Source organism: Amphibalanus amphitrite, unplaced genomic scaffold (genome assembly GCF_019059575.1).
Source record: "Amphibalanus amphitrite isolate SeventyFive unplaced genomic scaffold, NRLGWU_Aamphi_draft 000778F_arrow, whole genome shotgun sequence".
Taxonomy (NCBI): Eukaryota; Metazoa; Arthropoda; class Thecostraca; order Balanomorpha; family Balanidae; genus Amphibalanus; species Amphibalanus amphitrite.
Window position 1 is genome coordinate 312,217 of NW_024882272.1, and position 17,971 is coordinate 330,187.

A 17,971-nucleotide genomic window follows, 5' to 3' on the forward strand; every position below is an offset into this window, starting at 1 on the left:
GGTGTTATTCTGCGTCAATTTCCATCGCTGTGCATTCTGGGTAACATCTGCCGCGGACGGAATGGGGCGGATGTGTCATTTTTGTCGCACTCGATCTGATAACGTTGCGCGGCAGCGACCGGATTGGTTGCTGAGGTTTTATATTAGTGTGATTAGGGTGCGTGAGCCACGGTAACGAAGATTCCTCTGTCAGAGGGCGTTGCCTGGCGTGCGGCGGAAAACTAAAGCGGGCGGGCACTCTTAATTAAAGTCTAGGTGCACGAATGCTCATCAGTTTTGTGCTTATGTGTTTAGAGCGATTTCTAATATCACTTTGCATTTCCTATTGCTGTACATTGCGCATCTGTCCAATCTCCATGTAAATTCTTGAACATGTATAGTTTTGTTTCAAACGGCCGTTGTTTTCCATCGGATTTATTTCTGACGGGCTCGTTTTCTCGACTCTGGCGACCCCGACAGGCGTTGTGTGGCCTGAATTGCCGACAATGGCGGCACTCAGTGCAGCTTTGTGTCGCATCGCTGTTTCACGGACTGCAGCTTGTATGGACGGGCTGTTCGTCTGTCTGGCTGTCGGCACCCAGCAGCGAACAGTTGTCCCGAATCTCTGGCCAGGACAGCCGTCTCGGACATGTGTCCGCGGGGACCGCCGGCCCCGGGTCACAGTGACCGCGACCCTGGCGGTCCGGTGCCGCTGTCGGCGCCGACGCCGTCGGCGACTGATATTGGGTGCGACTGTCGCGGCCGTGACGGAGCGGCGCCGGTCCGGTCCGCGCCCGGCCGTAGCCGAGCCGTAGCTGAGCCGTAGCCGAGCCGTAGCCGAGCCGTGGCGGGTCGTAGAGCGGCCATGCACGAGTCGTATGGCTGTGATGTATGGGCTGCTTTGGCCGGTGATAGCCAATCGTTAGCCAATCCATGGGCCGTTGGCGAAGCTCGATAAGCGGCCACCGGTGCTGGTGCTGGCGCGGCCGCCCTGCGTCTGGTCTGGTCTGGTCTGGTCTGGGTCTGGTCTGGGTCTGGACTGGTCTGGTCTGGGGTTAGGACGGAGCGTGTCTGGTCTGGGTCTAGACGGACGACTGACAGAGATGCTGCTGCGCCTGATTAGAGTCAGTGTATCGAGGCAGGTCGCAGGCCTGTTGCCAGTCTCGGCTAGTCAATTCCCTCTCCACAGCCCAGGTGCGGACAGACCGTTGGTGCACCGTCGTCTCCGATGTTGACACGGACTGATGGCCGTTGTGGTTGTGGTCCAGGCCAATCATTCTGTCTGCCGCTTTCCCTCGTCTTCTGCTCAGAGCAATCCGATTACCGTCAGTGCGGGCGGCGGGATGGCAATGTGCTATTCACGGGGTATGTGCTGGTGGCACTGTCCGCATCACCATTCACCGGCAACTTGAGGCTGATGGTTTGTGAATCAACTAAGGAGCTTATTTGCAGAGCTTCTGAAGGTAGTTTTGCGGTGACATGCAAATATGGATGAGATATTCAGCGTGGTTTACTGTTATTTGCCACCGTGCTACCACTGAAAAGGCAGAGCATCTGTGAGAAAGAACTTTTCAAGAAATCCTAGATCGGTTTTGCATGGCTCATCAGACTGGAATTGGCACAAATTCCAGCCGTCGTTTTGGACTGGCATTCGACAGAAGTCGACCGTTGAATAGCTCCGCGGCCGTGACATCTTATTGGGCTACCCAGGAGGTCGGGCTTTCTCTTCGATTGGACTACAGCATCAAAGCCGGGAGATCGAATAATGAAAAGGTAGCTGAAGAAAGGAACTGCGAAGTGGCTTGGATGGTATAGCTCAGGCTTATATCGCCTGGATATTTCATTTGTCATACATTTTGAGTCACTGAATCACAGTAGATCCCGTTTATATCTGCTGACGCCTGGTTGATCTAACCAACATGGACAGTATCGACTTGCCTTCATCTACCAGCTCTGCGCTGTGTGTGCACAGTGTCAACTGTTTTCCTTTTCGACAGGTAAAACAATGGCTGCGAACCGCTCGGCTGCGTGCCGGTGTGTGTATTTTTCACCGTCTGATCACGTGTGACGCGGCCGCTGACGGAGGCGCCGGTCGCAGGAATGCCGTCGATCCGTGCTGCAGTTGTTAGTCCTGCGTGTCGTTCGCCACCCAGCTCATGTCGTGACATTTTCCCGTCGACCGGCGCCCGATTAGCCCGGTCAGCGCGAGTCCTTTCTATTTGCGCGGCGCTGCTGCACAACTTTCCGGCGATAACGCCGCCGCTGACGGGGGCCGTCGCTCGGCCCTGGCACGCTCTCACAGCGGCGCCGCTCCGGCAGCCTTTGGGTCGCGTCAGTCGAGCGGACTTCATGGCTCGTTTCTGCCTCGTGCCGCTGTGGGCGGGCGGCGGTCGGCCGGCGCTGGAGCGGCTCGCTGCTGTGTCTGTACGATCGGTGTGATTTAGGAGACGGTAAAACGTCCACCGGCGCTGACAGAGAGTCGCACCGATCGTTTGAGGACGAGCCCCGGCTGGACACCGCGGGAGGTGCTGTGGGGATGCTGGCAATGGTGGTCGGTGGAAGGGTACTGGGAGGTTATGGTGCCGGTGAGAGGAGTCACGGGTCGGTAAATGTTCCTGGAAAATCGAGAGGGTGACCCAGAATACCACCTGTTCTTGGACTGGCCATACTGACGGATTATTGCGGCGAATGGAGCTCGTGCAGTGAGCGTGAGTTATTTGCGTTCCATACAACCCTATAATTTAGTAACTGCAGGCAAGTTTGCTTGGATTGAACGAACTACGCGCAAGAGTGGTCTAGCCAAGCGTCATTACTGTCAGTTTTAAACATGTCAGCTAATGCTGTCCATACAACTTGGCGAAATATTTGACGGGCTAATCTTCCACCGCGGTATCCTGGCTTCTGCTGAGACGGACTTGGCATTCTGAAACGCTCAACATTAATCACAGCGGGATTAAATAATTTCTGACGGCGTGAATTTCATGTCGGGGGTTGGCCGCTCTGCGGTCTCGGTCGACGGAGACCATTTGTTACCGGCGCTGTACGCCGCGCGTGGCAAGAGAGCCCGGAGCGGTACCCACGCTTCGACAGAATTAACTGGTATAAATAAACAACTTTGAGCCGGGGAGCATTGATAGAGAAGTGAGACTGGTAAAGACTGGAACGTTACTATGACAGACATTACAAATACACATGATACCATCCCTCACTTAATTACGATCTATGGTAATCTGACCAACAGAGATACGATTTGGCTACGCGTTTACATAGCATCTATCTGATACGGTATAGTTCTTGCTAATACACTGCGGGAAATGACAATGCTGCTATGCAGAATGACAACTGACCCAATAAATCTGCAGCAAGGACGGCCATTCTCGCTGATCGGAGTATAATTCACCGGTGGGGACTGATAGTAAATAAATCACCGGACAGCCGATATCTGGTCGAGCCCGGGAAGAATTGCCCTCCGGAGGACGGACATTTCAGAGTGATCACTGTAAAACTGGCTCGATTCCGCGCCCTGCAGAGTCCCGGGCAAAGGCTGCGGCCGGCTTTTATGGCTAATGAAATGCCAGAGAGGATTCTTCCTCTTCCTGCGAGGCCGCTGTCGAGTCGGCACGAGACGGCTTACTCGAACGAGTGGTCGTCTCTAGGGTAGAAGACCTGAGGCGCTTGCTAGGACGCCGGAGCTCACGGACTGGCTCATGGGAGGGTGTTACGGCTGGAATAGTTAGCTTTTCGTGTTTTTATTTTTCAGGGATAAGAGCAAATCACCATAGGTTCTTAGTTATTCGTAGTTGATAAGCAGTTAAGCATTGTTGAGCGATTCCGCTTGTTTTGTGTGCACCATGTCCCTTACCAAATCATTTTCCCTCGCCGACTCACCACTTCCCCCAGCCATGTGACCGGATAGCTGACCGGGCTGTGACCCTGGCTATGACCCACCGACCCAGCGACTGACCTGACTGTGACCTGTGTCCGCCAGGAGAGCCGCCACCAGGCGATGAACTCAGAGACGGAGCGACTGCGCCGGCTGCGGGAACGGGTCGAGGCGCAGGAGCTGAAACTGCGCAAACTGCGGGCGCTGCGCGGTCAGAGCGAGCAGCAGAGGGTCAACAACAACGCACTGAGTGAGTACCGCACACATCCACGGCTGCTGCTTTCGGTTTATGTTGCTGTGACATGAAAAAAATGCAAGGTACAGTGTCAAAGAAAAGACATTTCTGTGAGTAATTCCTGGAATAGTTAAATGGAATCGATGTAAAAAAAAATACATTTGCGTGAACAATTGGAGTCTGGTCTTCTAGTTACACGATTTCGTCATGAGCCATTCCCGCTCGCCGCTGGCTCCGATGCCTCCGACTGCCGTCCACCCTGCTGTCGCGGCTGTCGGACGGACATCGGTCGCCATCCATTGTCCTGTCCGCTGTCCGTCGGTCGCCGTCAACACCCGACTGGGCCGTTTTTGTGGACCTTCTTGAAGGGGTTCGTGTCGCAGAGGTCGTGTCGTTGAACCGTGAAGGCCCCGTGAGCCCACCAGTTGATCGTGTCCGTTCGTCCTGACATGTCGTCTGTTCGTCACGGAAGGTCGCCTATTCGTCTCAGCTGGTCGTCGGTCGATCTTAGACGATCTTGTACCCCTTTCGACCCCGGTCAAATGTCGGTGACAGTCGACAAGTGACCGTCAGAAACTGTCGGTGGCAGATATCCTATTCCTGTGGCAACGCTATGACGTTCAACAGACCAAGTCTGACCCCGCAGGCGGCGCTCCGACGCTCGAACTCCTGAAAACGACGGCTGAGAGCCGCATTGTGGACGTCGATGACAATGGTGCTCGTGGCAGATGGCCGACCGCTCAAGACAGCCATTTGGAGGGATTTCAAAGAATGGTGCTCATGGCATGTGGTGCCTATGCTAGAGCTCCGTATATCCCCCTGGCGGCTCACAGCTCGCAGCTCAGCTCACACGTTGGCTCCACTATATATCCGGTAGGGTGGCACTTAGCAATAGGGTGAATTTTATGTTATCCGATTTTTAGGCGTGCGGGTAGTTTTCTGGTTCCATTCCCGTAAAAAATGATGTGTGCAAAATGATTTTGAAAAAAATATTGATATTTAGGGGTCGCGAATTGAGGTCAAAGTTGACATTTTTGGGCAAAAAATCAACTTTTTGGAAACTACTTAAAACCTATTTGGAATGACATATGTGGTCATTAAGCGTCATTTCAGACGTATTTTGACCTTTATTTGTATAACAATTGTTTATCCGATCACTTCCGGCCGATCGTAGCCAGTCCAGGTCAGGCCAAGACAGGTCTGATCTGGGCTGTTTTACCCATGTCAGGCCTGTTTTGACTTGCGACCGGTACCTTCTCACAAAGGTCATATCCTCTGATTAGTGTGAGGAGTGACCGGTCTCTCCTGTTCCAAAGGGAGGACGAGCCCCACGGTTCTATCGGTTCTTGAGACATGCTCCTTTTCTGTGAAGAATGTGAAGAAGTTGGAGTCAGCCTATCGCCGGCGGGCGAAAGCAGAGGCGAGAGTGTGCATTGAGCTGCACTGGTTCATTGTGCTTTCGGGATGTTCTTCCGTGGGCGCTCCTTCCGACTCTAGTGCCAGTGCCAGCAACAGACTTACCCGGCCGTTGCGGCGCGCACACGGAGGGAACGTCTTTGACGATGGCTACCATGAGAGACAAACGTTGACTCACACTCCCAAGCGCATGCGGGCGAGCGGACGTCCCCAACAGTGAACTGGCCTCGACCGGGCCAAACTGCCCAACCGTAATGTGTGAAGAACACGTGAACCTGTTATCAACTGCGGCACGGAACTTAGGATACGACTCCGGCTGAACCGCGAATCCTGAGCCGCGAGAGAAGGAGCGTCGACCGATTCTAGGTCCTGGTGCTGGGGAGGGGGAGGGATTGGGGTGGCCAAGCTCCTCGCCGTTCCCAACCTCCCCTCCATCCAAGCACAGGAGGCCATGCTCACAGCGCTGGGGGACTAGGAACTGGAGAAGCGGAACTGCGGCCTTTTGCTTCGACGCCACGACGGGGAACAGCATGCTGGCGAACGGTACTTTAACCCTTATCGAGCAGAAGCTGGATCGGCCCGTCCTCCAGCTGGCCTGCCGGCACCACGTGTAAGAGCTGGTCCTAGAGAAGGCCTTCTCCACCTGCCCTAGAATCTCGAGCGGCCTCTACATCCGGCTGTTTAAGAGGTTCAAAGGCGGGTGGGAGTTCATACTTCATTGACAGGATCACCACCTGTGGCATTCGTCGTCGACGACGTTCCGGAGGACTAGCTGCTGGTCAGCTTCCATCGCTTCCATCTATGCCTAGCTCCGGGAAGACTACTGAAAACTTCTGGAGCTCTGCGTAATTGCTCTCGGTGGAGTTCCAAGCACGGCATCCGTTTCTCCGCCTCAGAGTACTCCACTGAGTTAGATGGATGGCAAAGACCATCCGCGCTGTGGATGCCTTCCTCTTCAGGGAGCGGCTCCGGCTGACGGCGGCCGAGGCCCAGGTCATCAGACGCTGTGCGTTGTCCGTTGCCTGCAAGTTTGCCGCCGCCGCCGCCGCCTGGTTTAGTACTCTACTGCCACTGCGCCGGCTCTGGACCTGACCTTCGTGAACTCGTTCTGCACCTACCCCGACAAGGAGCTGTCGAAGGCGACAGTCCCGGTCTTCGGCCGTCACCTGTAGTACTTGAGTGATCGGCTGGTGACTCTGGAGCTTTTAGACCCCGACTCTCGGGCTCAATCAAGACAGGGTGCTGGCAATAGACTTGTAGGAGAGGGAGGACGAGGACCCGCCCCATAAGTCCTTAGTGGACACTATGAACGCCGCTCTCGCGACCGAGACGTTGGCGAGCTTCCTCACACCATCGTTCAAAAAGGATCCACGATCTGGACGCGGGGCTCATCATCAATGACCTAGGCCACTAGGGGGACAGCAGCTACCAAACCACCGCTCGTGTAGTCCGGGAGCTGCGGGTGGTGAATGACTTCACCAGGCGCGGTATGGCGCTGATGTAGGACTGGCACTCATGAAAGACAAAGATTAGCGCCAGTTCTTCCTCCATGTCGTTAAAAAGATCACAGAAAACGCTAACCTGACACCCGCAGATCGACTGCAATTGCTAACCAGGCTACACACAAAGTGATCTGGGTGCCCGTTGCCCATGATATCCCTCCCTCCAATGAGGCGCCAATAATCTACTAAAGAGGAGGAACTGGAGTAGTAGAGTACATAGACCAGCGTTCTGGCGTGACCGAAGCTGCATGAAATATCAATAAACAATATGAAAATGACTAAGAAATGCCTTATATCATCCGATTACAGCGTAATAGGAAAGTCAGAAACGATTTTAATGATATTGAAATCTGCTACCAAAATCTCAATTTTGACCTTGATTCGCGACCTCTAAACATCAATATTTTCCCATAAAAATTTGCCTTTCTTATTTTTTACGGGAATGGAACCGGAAAACCACCCGCACGCATTAAAAATCAAAAATTGATTTTTAAGTGCCACCCTAATATCCGGCCATCATTTACAACCCCATCGTGCGCGCGAGGATGATGAACGACCGTCCTCTGTCTCCGAGAAGACACTCACTCCAAAGTCATATCAGCATACCTCTGGCGACACGAGTAGCCACCAGCGGACCTCTGCGCCGGTTCCAATTAAAAGTTGAATGTCTGGGGAGCTGCGGCGGAATGGCTAATTACTCGGCCGGCCGCGTGACCCGGCCGAGGAGCGTGGTACAGCGCGGCGCGAGCCCGGGTCACAGCCGCCTCCTCTGGGACGGCCGCTGTGCGAGCGGCGAGAGACCCGAGCTGCACGCGCCGCGGCGAGAGGCGCCTGCTCGGCGTCTGACGATCCAATAACGACTTCCCGACGCGCGTGGGCCGCACCGGTCGCCTGTTGTTCGCCGCCGCCGCCGATGCAGGTCCCGTTATTAATTACCGACTGCCTGTGTGGCCCGGTGGACGGAGGACGGACTCGTTCCCACGGATGGCTGCCGGCCTGTGTTACCATCTGAGGCTGTGGAGTGATTGCTGGCTGCGTAACTGGATTCCCGGATGAAAAGTCAAAACGTTAAAAGTAAACGGATAAAAAGTCAAAGGACATTAAGTCAACAGACAGAAAGTCAACATCGCAAGAAGTCAAAGGACAAAATGTCAAATGAACAAAAAGTCAACCTGCAAAAAAGTCAACACGCCAGAAGTCAACAAGCTAAAAGTCAACACGCAAGAAGTCAAAAGACATAATGTCAAAGAGACAAAAAGCCGACATGTCAAAAAGTCAACGCGCTAAAAGTCAACACGCTAAAAGTCAACACGCATAAAGTCAACACGCAAAAAGTCAAGACGCTAAAAGTCAACACGCCTAAAAGTCAACACGCTAAAAGTCAACACGCTAAAAGTCAACACGCGAAAGGTCAGCATGCTAAAAGTCAACACGCTAAAAGTCAACATGCTTAAAAGTCAACACGCTAAAAGTCAACACACAAAAAGTCAACAAGCAAATAGTTTATAGGTGCGCGAAAAGTTGATGCGCAAAATGCAGTCAACAGCAAAAAGTAGTCTTCAACAGCAGTCGTTAACTAAGTCGGTACAAGTACGCCGCAGCCCGCGTCTCCGGTCGGCGACTGACCCGCGCCGGGCCACCTGATCCCCGGCCGCCGCCCGCTGCTGGGCGCCGGCTGCACCGCATAGAGAGTCTCGGCGCGTCCCCGTGCGTGCCCCGACACTACCGATAAGAACGCTCCTACCTATTTTTACTTTGCTTTAAAAAGTATATTGGGAATGTGAACTTATCTATATAAAGTTGGCGTACTGTGCCTGCTGGTGGCGGGGGGGGGGGGGGGGGGGGGGGCAGTTCCGATAAGGAGACGTAGGGCGGAGGCGAAGATGAAGGAGAGGGACAGTAACTGGTGGCCACAATGCGCTATACTTGTCACCTCTCTTTGGACGTCACAGCTCCGAGGTTCTAAAAAATTGTGTTTTTAGCAATCGCATCTCGATAACTTAATTGACCTATACATTTCGATGAAAATTGGTCACCTTAATTGTATGCAGTCCGTGAATATTAACAGGTTGTTGTCTGTTGATGCTGATATGAGCGTTCCTTTCAAGGCAGGACAATCCGACAATCACACCATTGCCTCTCGTTCCAACTTCCACCTATTTAAAAGAAATTTGTTTTGTTTTGTTGGGTTAGGCCCTTTCGGTCCAATTAGACCATTTCAGAGCCGGAAGGATGATAGGAATTAGGGGGAGACATTGGTCTGGGCAGGCATCCTAGTGAGTCACCGGGGCTGAGCCCATCCCGAAGGACAGGCCGATCAGCCCCAAGGTACTCACTGCACCCGGCTACGGGGTGCGCTCCCTCGGGAGCAGCGGTGCCGCTCCAGCAGCCCGCATGAGATAAAGTTGCCTGTCCAGCCCGGAGGGGGTTGCGGCGTGGAGGAGAAGGATTTCCGTATCCTGAGGATAGAAGCATGGAACGGTGATTTAAAAGAAACGACGCGCTTTACTATTGTACCAATTGTACCATACAATACGCTTGAACTATAATAAAAGTGTGAAATCGCTAATAGAACCCGTGACGGAATCAATTGATGAGAAACGTCTCCCTACACAATATAGGAAATTTGAACAAGCGAAACTTTTCGTATCGATAACATTCCGGGCTACTATATTTGTTGAAATAATTCCAGTAAACTGCGCCTGGGACAGTCAGTTGTCTCGAAGGATCATGTAACGCTGCCTCATGACAACCTTACGATGCGAGCGAGCTCCCACCTAGCACGTGTCAACGGATGTGTGTCAGATTTCAGCCAAGCATGCCCGTGTGACCAGCTGAGTCGCGGTTGCGGGCCATGGGAATCCCCATCAGTCGTGCAATGGAGGCAGTCTCGCTTCAATGTCCAATGATGCAGGTTATATTGTGCAGCATCCTGCTTAATTGTGTACAGCTGTTTGTAAATGTTATCTCATGTATGTAATGACTGATGATCCAGGTGTCATTGACTTTGTCTCTTTGACTTGTCCTTTTGAGTTTTTGGATTTTGGCTTTTTGTCCTTTGGATTTTTTCGTAATTTACTTTATGTTCTGTTGACTTTTCGTCTTTTGACCTTTGTCCTCTTCACTTTTTGTCCTTTTGACTTTTTGCCTCTTTGATTTTTTGTCCTTTTGACTTTTTGGACTTTGACTATATGTCTTTTTGACTTTTTGAACTTTTGACTTTTTATTTTGACTTCATGCCCGGTTGACTTGTTGTTTTTTGACTTTTTGTCCTTTTGACTTTCTGTCCTTTTGGTTTTTTGGATTTTGACTTTATGTCCTGTTCACTTTTTGTCTTTCGACTTTTGTTCTTTTTACTTTTTGGCAATTTGACTTTTTGCCGTTTTTACTTTTTGTCTTTTGACCTTATGTCCATTTGACTTTTTGTCTTTTGACTTCTATGCTAGTTGGCTTTTTGTTCATTGACTTTTTGGCAATTTCACTTTTTATCTTTTGACGTTTTATCCTTTTTGACTTTTTGACTTTTGACTTTCCTCTTTGTTGACCTTCTACCTGTTGACTTTTAAGATTTTTGACTTCGTGCTTTTGACGTAATGTCTGTTGACTAATCATCCTTTTACCTTTTATCATTTGACTTTTTGTCCGGAACCCGCGTAACTGATCCATTCCGGGCGGGGTTTCTGAAGTGAACTCTTGTTTCACAGTGAGTCTACATCTAAGCACTATGTAACCATTTCCCTACGAACTAGCAGTTAGTTTGTTACCACATATCACTCATATACGATTTATTGTCATTGGTAAATCTGTTAGGCCATTGCCGGTGATACTAACTGTCGTTTATTCAGCTGTGATTTGATTAAGCAGCTAATTCCACCTGCTCACTGCCACCTACATGAGTGGCAGATTCGGCAATTGCAACGTATGTATGGGGATGATCACTACCAATGCCTAGAAACCAGTGCCCGCAGCTTCGACACACGGCCGCATCGATAGCGGCGACGGTGGAGCGAGAAGAACCACTCTGATAACCAGTGGGGAAGGCGGGGCAGGGACGGCCGAGGGGCGAGCGGTGCCGCTGCCGGGCAGAGTCTGAAGTGAGGAGCTGTGTTCGTTCAGGCGCGCTGACGGCGACACTCCACAGTCCATTTCTTGTGGAGAGCCCCGGAGGTGTTGGCGGTGCTATATTGACACCGTCTGAAGAGCCGGACGGACGGACGCTCAGACTGGGCGTCTATTGAAAGAGGCGTTCACTGTTACAGTGCTCCAGGAGCCTCTGGCTCGCCGAGGACACGTGTCCGGGCCCGGGCGTCGGAAATTACGCGGCCGTCAGCGGTAAGATGAATGGTGGCAGCTCTGGGCCCGGGCAGCGCACATATGCAGAATATCCGGCCGGGCCGCCAGCTCTGTCCCGGGCTGATTGGATGGCCGAAAAATGGCCACTGGCGGCCGCTGAAGGTGGGAAGGTGTGTCTGACGGGTGAGATCGACCGCGAGCGACTGCGCCGCGGGGATCGCCCGCAGCCGTCTCAGGAGCCCGATCTCGACTTGTCGCCGGCCGCTCCCGGGCCGAGATCGGGAGACGGCGGCGTCAGTTGGCGAGATATCGGAGATTTGGAGCCGATCAGAGCCGAGAGATTCATGGCTCGGCGCTCCGGCTCGGACGGTATGGCCGCGCTGTCTCTGGAATTCGGTCCTAGATGGACAGCCGATGGTTCCGCCGCGCGCCGGGACGGTAAAACAGAGAGGACCGACAGGCCGGCATAGTTATGTGCCCGCTTTATAAAACGACATCCATGTTAAGCTTTTATCGCAGCGCGTGAGAGATTGTCAGTCCGGATAAAAGCCCTTGAGTGGTGTTTTATTATTCATAGATTAGAATCGACGCTGGGCTGAACAATCGAGGGATCAAAAAGTCGTTTCCGGCGACAAACAGCTAGGTGTCCTTTGTTTTTGGGTGGTCGGCGCTCTGGTTGAACGCCAATGACATTTTAATGGACTACACGCGTTTTCGCAGAGCAAATGGACACATTCACACAAAACAATGACTGTGTGTACCAAATAGGACAAGAACGCAGTCTTGGAACCACTATATATTTCAGTTAAGCGTTTTTTTGGCTCCAACAGTACCACCAGTTCTGGGACCGGTATCAATCATGGTAGAGGCTGGACACGAGGCCCAGGCTCGACGAAGGCTTCGCACGCCTGAACGTCCGGTCGGCATTTAGTCGGTCGGCCCGCGTGTCGTCCCGCCTCAGAGTCGCCCGGTCCGCCTGTCGCCCCGCCTCAGAGTTGGTCCTGTCGTTCGGCCCGGCTAATCCGCCCGCCTGCAGTCGCGGCGGTCAGAGTTATCGACGCGGTAATGTATCGGCCGGCCACTTCGGCAAAGTTTGCTGCATCCATTATTCATTCGATGCAAATGGGCGGCGATTTGCTCCGAGGTGACCCCCAGTGGCCCGGCTGGCACGGCCGTCGAGAGCCGCTCGCCGCCGTAATGGGACATTGATTGGACCAGAAGACGGGTTCACTGTCTGGCCGACCGCATTGCAGTAACTGGTCAGTGTTAATTCGAGGAGGAGGATATAATATGGTGTATACTGTATATAGTGTGTATAAAATGAGATCCTGTTTTACACGTCTTGGTAAATGCTCATATGCAGAAAATTATAGGATGAATCTGAATTCATTTGACTAGCTTAATTTCAGCCAATCAAATTCAATCACGGACAGGAACCAATCTCATTTCAATAGACAAAACCCCACGCTGAAGCCCGCCGCGCCGTTCCGAGCCAGAATAGCCGACTGGCTGCGTGTGTGGCCCCTGGGGGCGTGCTGGTGGCGCGAGGAACCGATATCGCTGTCGGTGACGGCATGACCTTCTGGAGTCGATACCCAGCCGCTGGCGACGTATCGACAAACCGACCCGCATCGGCCACAGGGTATCGCGATTCCCACATCGCCAGTGGCGGGGCGGAGGGGTGTTCGTCGTTCACACGTCATCGGTCATGGACAGCCAAACGGCGTCAGTAGTCAGTTGCGTCAGTGTCAGCCGTCAGCTGCGTCAGCGGGCGACTGACGTCGGCCGAGCAGCAACTCGAGTCGGTCCTGACCTGACCTGACCTGACTGCAGCAAAAGACAGTAGCTCGGGTCGGTCCTGACCTGACCTCACGGCACCAGTGAACGGCAGCTCGGGTCTGTTCTGACCCGACCTGACGGCAGCCGGCGGCGGGCGGGGAGCAGACGCCGCTGGCTGCCGTCCACCATTGATTACTGTCGCCGCCAGCCGCCGGAGCGGTGTGCCAGCACGGGCGGCGTGACTACCCGAGGGCGCCGCCCCCGCCCCCGTCCCGGCGGCGGCCACAGAGGCCCGACTGTGCGTCAGGGATGAGACCGCCGGCGCCGCTCTGTCTGCCCCGCCAATGTCGCCGACCCAGACAGGCCGCGGGGGTGACAGCGGGGGACGGGGTGGCACCCGCAACAACGGCAACAACAACCATGGCTGCGTCAGACATCCGCGACGGCACCGGAAACGACATCGGATACAGCCGGAAGCGATCATCGGTAAAGTACACAACTAAACCACAAGTTGAGAGATCGCCGGCTGACCGGCCGATCAGCTGGCCGGTTCCCGTGAAGTCGGCGGCCGTCGAGCCGTGACCGACCGAGTGGTGGGATGTGCTCCAGTGGCTCGGCCGGATGTCGTTCGGGCCCGACGGCAGAGCGGAACAGAGCGGTAGTTACAGTCCCTCCGGGCCTCCGTCCGTGTCTCCGTCCATCCGTCGGTCCATCCGTCTGTGTGTCCGTTCGTCTGATTTGGGACCTTGACGGCGAACGTTGTAGCTGGTATGGTGGCGAGTGGTAGTGACGGTGACTGCGAGCGGGACAAAAGGCTTCGAGATTGCGTGCGGGAATGTTTGGCCGCTCCCAAAGCCGGCCGGATGACGGAGGCCCCTGTGTCGGTCGCAGACGGCGGCGGCCGATAGTGTCACGTGGTGCTCGTGTCGCGTGCTGCTCCGTGCTGTAGGGCGCTGGCTGGCTCTTTAGTTGACTAATCTCTTTAGTTGCCCCTTGATTGCTGTCCTGGCCCGTCATCCCCACGTGCGATGGTGCGGTAGCGTTTTCACTACCATCTCGGCTATCTCCTTGCGTGTCTTGCAAGCGATGCATCTTCTTTTCGCGACGTCGTCAAAGGAGCGATTGGCGACGGAAGTAAGCCGATCCGGTGCCGCCGAATCGGCGAGAAGGACCGGATCTGCGGCCCGTGGCGCGGGACCGTCCGGCCGGTCAGCTGAGGTTAGCGCCCTGACCAGAAGGCCGGCTGAGGTCAGCACCCTGACCGGGGGCCGGCTGAGGTCAGCACCCTGACCGGGGGCCGCCTGAGGTCAGCGCTCATTGCGCCGGGACCAGCTGAGGTCATCGGTCTGAAGGGGCGCTGCGCGGTGTCGTGTCGCTCGCAGCTGTGACTCAGAGGCCTGACGTCGGAGGGTGGCTGACGGCTGTGACAGCTGAGCGGTGCTCAGAGATGTGTCACGCGGGTCGGGCCGTGTCGGTGGATCGTTAGGATAGATCAGGGATGATGAACCGACGTCGGCCGCCTGGCGCTTGTCCCGCAGAGTGACAGCGATCTCCGGGCCTACTCGACAAGCATGCTTAGCCGCTGAGGTTGGCAGGCTCGGGGCCTTGTACATATATTCTACACTTGGTGGTCACCTCACAGTCTCTTCCTACCTATGGAAATGCAAGTCTCTTCCTATGGGAGATGCCTGAAGCACTGCTTTGACCAAGTACACGTAAAACCGATGCGTATCTCCCAATGGTGCTCCCACCTCATTCCTGAGTGGAATGGAATACCAGTTTCATGTTTGTGTTGAAACCCCACTTCCTCGGTTGATGTATGTGGCACCGGGGGATGTCTCGGCGGGGAAATTTTTCAACAGAAATATTAAGCATCGAGCCTGTGTAAAACTCCCTGCGGCTTAAGTTACGGGTGACGGAGACTGATGAATGACCCCATGTCACACATTGTTCCATGGGCCGCCTATCATCGGTGGCGAACAGCCCCCATTAAAAATGCACGCCACGGCGAACCGCGGCTAATCGAATAATCAGCAGGGAACGTTGAGGAACGTTCTGGGGAATATGTGCCCGAGACTGCCAGAGCGGAACGTACACCCGGATACCGGGCCCGTGCACAGGCCACAGCTATGGTCGGTCGGTGGGCAGGTTATTTATCCCACAGAGACACGTGTTTGGAGCGGCTAGCCACAGTTAACTCGTGTCCTCGAGCGCCACTTTCTCCTTTCAATGACTGAAAATGGGCCCGCTGATCCAGCAATTGTGGTCCGGCAAATCCCATCTGATCACAACATAACTAACTAGTACCTACGCTTTTTTGTTGTCTTTTCTTGCTTACTACTTTTTCTATTTGGAACGACTGGATGGTTATTTGTGGAGTTATGAGTCAAGGCAACATCTCGTCATCGCATTGTGACAGTTCTGACTTGTTCCTTTTAGCTCCCTTGGCATGAGTAGTATTATGTCATGAATTTGAGTCCTGTTTATAGACGGAGTATAATGACGGCTTTGATCGGAATCTAGGATGTTTCGCACTCTCCACGGCGCTGCTACAATGGCAGTGATTGATGGACGTGGCCAAATGGATCTCCCAAGCCCCGGCCTTATCCGTGCACACCATCCTCCTCCCGTGACGGCAAGGGTGTTCCCGAAGAATGCAGCGCTCGCGTCAGAGCGCTATTTAAAGCCTCCTCGGAGCGGCAGCTGCTGTAATATTGAAGCGCTCAATATTGGCAGTCATTTTTTAACAGCCAGTCAGGCGCTATGAAGGCAGTTTTCTAGCGACTGCGCAGCTCACGGCCCACGGGGACTCTGCTTGGGGGTGGATTGACCCTAATCCTGTGCGTTCCTCTGCGCGCGTGCCTCTATTACCGGTCAGACCTGACCGTCTCCCCAGGGCAGGCTGCCGAGGAGCCCGGTGAGCTGGCCCGTCCCCACTGACCGGAGAGGCAGCTCATGGTGTGCCGGGGAAGTCAGAATATCCCCGTCTGAGTGCATTGACGGTGTATGGAGCCGCTGAGAGCGGAGGGGCGTGCTCAGACTGATCAGCCCTGCCCGGCCTGACCCGGCCGACGGGTTGTGCTGCCGTCCCTCCTCGGACAAACACGGACTGAGGTATGCCGAGGCTGACGTTGGAATGAATTCCCGCATCCACCGGCCGGTCAGAATCCTGGGGAGCGGGGTCAGAGGTGCAGTCACGCAGTGGTCACATCCGCTTGGGAGTTTGGTATCAGGTCGACGCCTGAATGGACTGCACCGGTCTGAGCTGCCTGCTGATCGTGAGCATCGTGCATGACTCCTGACCTGACCTGACCGGACTGGCCTGACTCCTGTGCAGCTGGCCGACAGACGCTCTCAGCGACGTACCAATTCCGCCATTCACGAAGTCTTGTTCCCTGTCCCCTCACCCTTCCGTCCTCCTCACGGAGCCGGTATTTAGCTAATGAAAGAACCAGCTGGTGAAACATACAGAGGCCGCTCGTTATGAAAACGATGCTGCTGTTCTATGTCGCAGTGCAGTGAACGGAACTGTTCCAATGTCGGTCCAACGATGTTTGCACTGTCATAGCTTTCGGTTTTCAGATCATCGCGCCGCTGAGAAAGCCGTACTTATGGGCTGTTTGAAATCGTAACCGACGGACACTCAAATAAAGCCACGATGAATGGTCATCGCACTGATGAAATCCGCCGAGAGAATCGTTCACCGAAGTGTGCTATCATCAACGGCACGTGGTGCTAAATGCCGCTTCAAGGGCAGCTGGCCCGATTCAATATTCCTCCAATGTCACATTCTCGAAACTCCTTGATCTCGTCCAATTTATCAAAGTAGTAACTCATAGGAGGGCCGGCACGTGCCTGGTCTGTGGCTGCTCGGCAGAACGTCTGCCCTATCACGTGCCAGAGCGGTGCTGCAGATGCCTCTGCGAAGACTGGTACCGTCCCCGTCGGCCTTTCCAGCTGTAACTCACCAGAGGCGGCTCGTACTGAGTTCTGATGAGTTCAAAGCTGAGCAGGCTCGCTGATGCAAAATGTTCCCGAGGGAGGAGCCGAGATAGACGAGGGGAGGGAGAGTACCACCCACACTCCCAGACTCTGAGCGGGCGCGCGGCCCGTGTCACCGCTGACTGGGGGTGACAGTGACCGCCGTGGGTCAGCCTCAGCCCCCCGGTGGTCCGTCTGCAACCTCGTCGATAATGCACGGAGGAGCGCTCCAAAATCGGCACTGAGCCCCTCCCGTCACGGCGCCGCCCGTCAGGCGGCGAGAAATATGGCGGCGCCCATAGACTTAAGGCGCCTATATTGGAAGATGGCAAGGAGTGAAACGAGTGACGAAGAAACTGCAACAGCCAATGCTGAAAGTAGAGCGTATCAGTATAAGTATTAGCAGGGTTACTTATTTCCATTTTCTCTGATCATTTTAACAATTAGAAGCCGGATTTCTTGCTTTTAGATTGTTTGCTTGTTTTGCGGGTTTCTAGCTAGACTTGTCTTATCATTAACTAAAGTGCGCACGGACAAAGGAAGATCTGTTTTGAACAGCAAACACAATTTTCCTCGTTCCGGCTTTATACCTATGAAGTGTTTGTGCTGTTGAAACGAAAACAGGTTTGTCAGACACTTGAAATCTTGTAGACTGTAAACATGAACCTCTCCAGCTGGATTAAAACAAGCAGTCGAGTGTTGTAAACTTTCGTGGTAATTAGCGAGGGGAAATTGAACTACCGGGGTACGCGCGGTGCACGGCAATGACTCAAGTCGCTTGAGTCATGACCCTCGGACATTTAACGTTTCTCCCGATGCGACGTGGGCTTAAGTAGGCTAGGCCGCTTTACCGCAAGGCGCATGTCATGTCTTAAGAATTTCATTTCATAAGAATTTGCCACC

General features: G+C 53.9%; 1 protein-coding gene across 1 annotated transcript in view; it reads left to right on the top strand.

Annotated features, from left to right (window-relative positions):
* The window catches only part of LOC122366014 (apoptosis-stimulating of p53 protein 1-like), a gene marked incomplete at its 3' end in the record, with an annotated part of 125,339 nt that overhangs the window by 91,863 nt on the left and 15,505 nt on the right, over positions 1-17,971 (top strand). Inside the window, exon 6 of the mRNA XM_043337744.1 lies at positions 3,968-4,112. Within this exon, the coding sequence (XP_043193679.1) occupies positions 3,968-4,112 (145 nt within the window). The remainder of the gene's footprint in view (positions 1-3,967; positions 4,113-17,971) is intronic.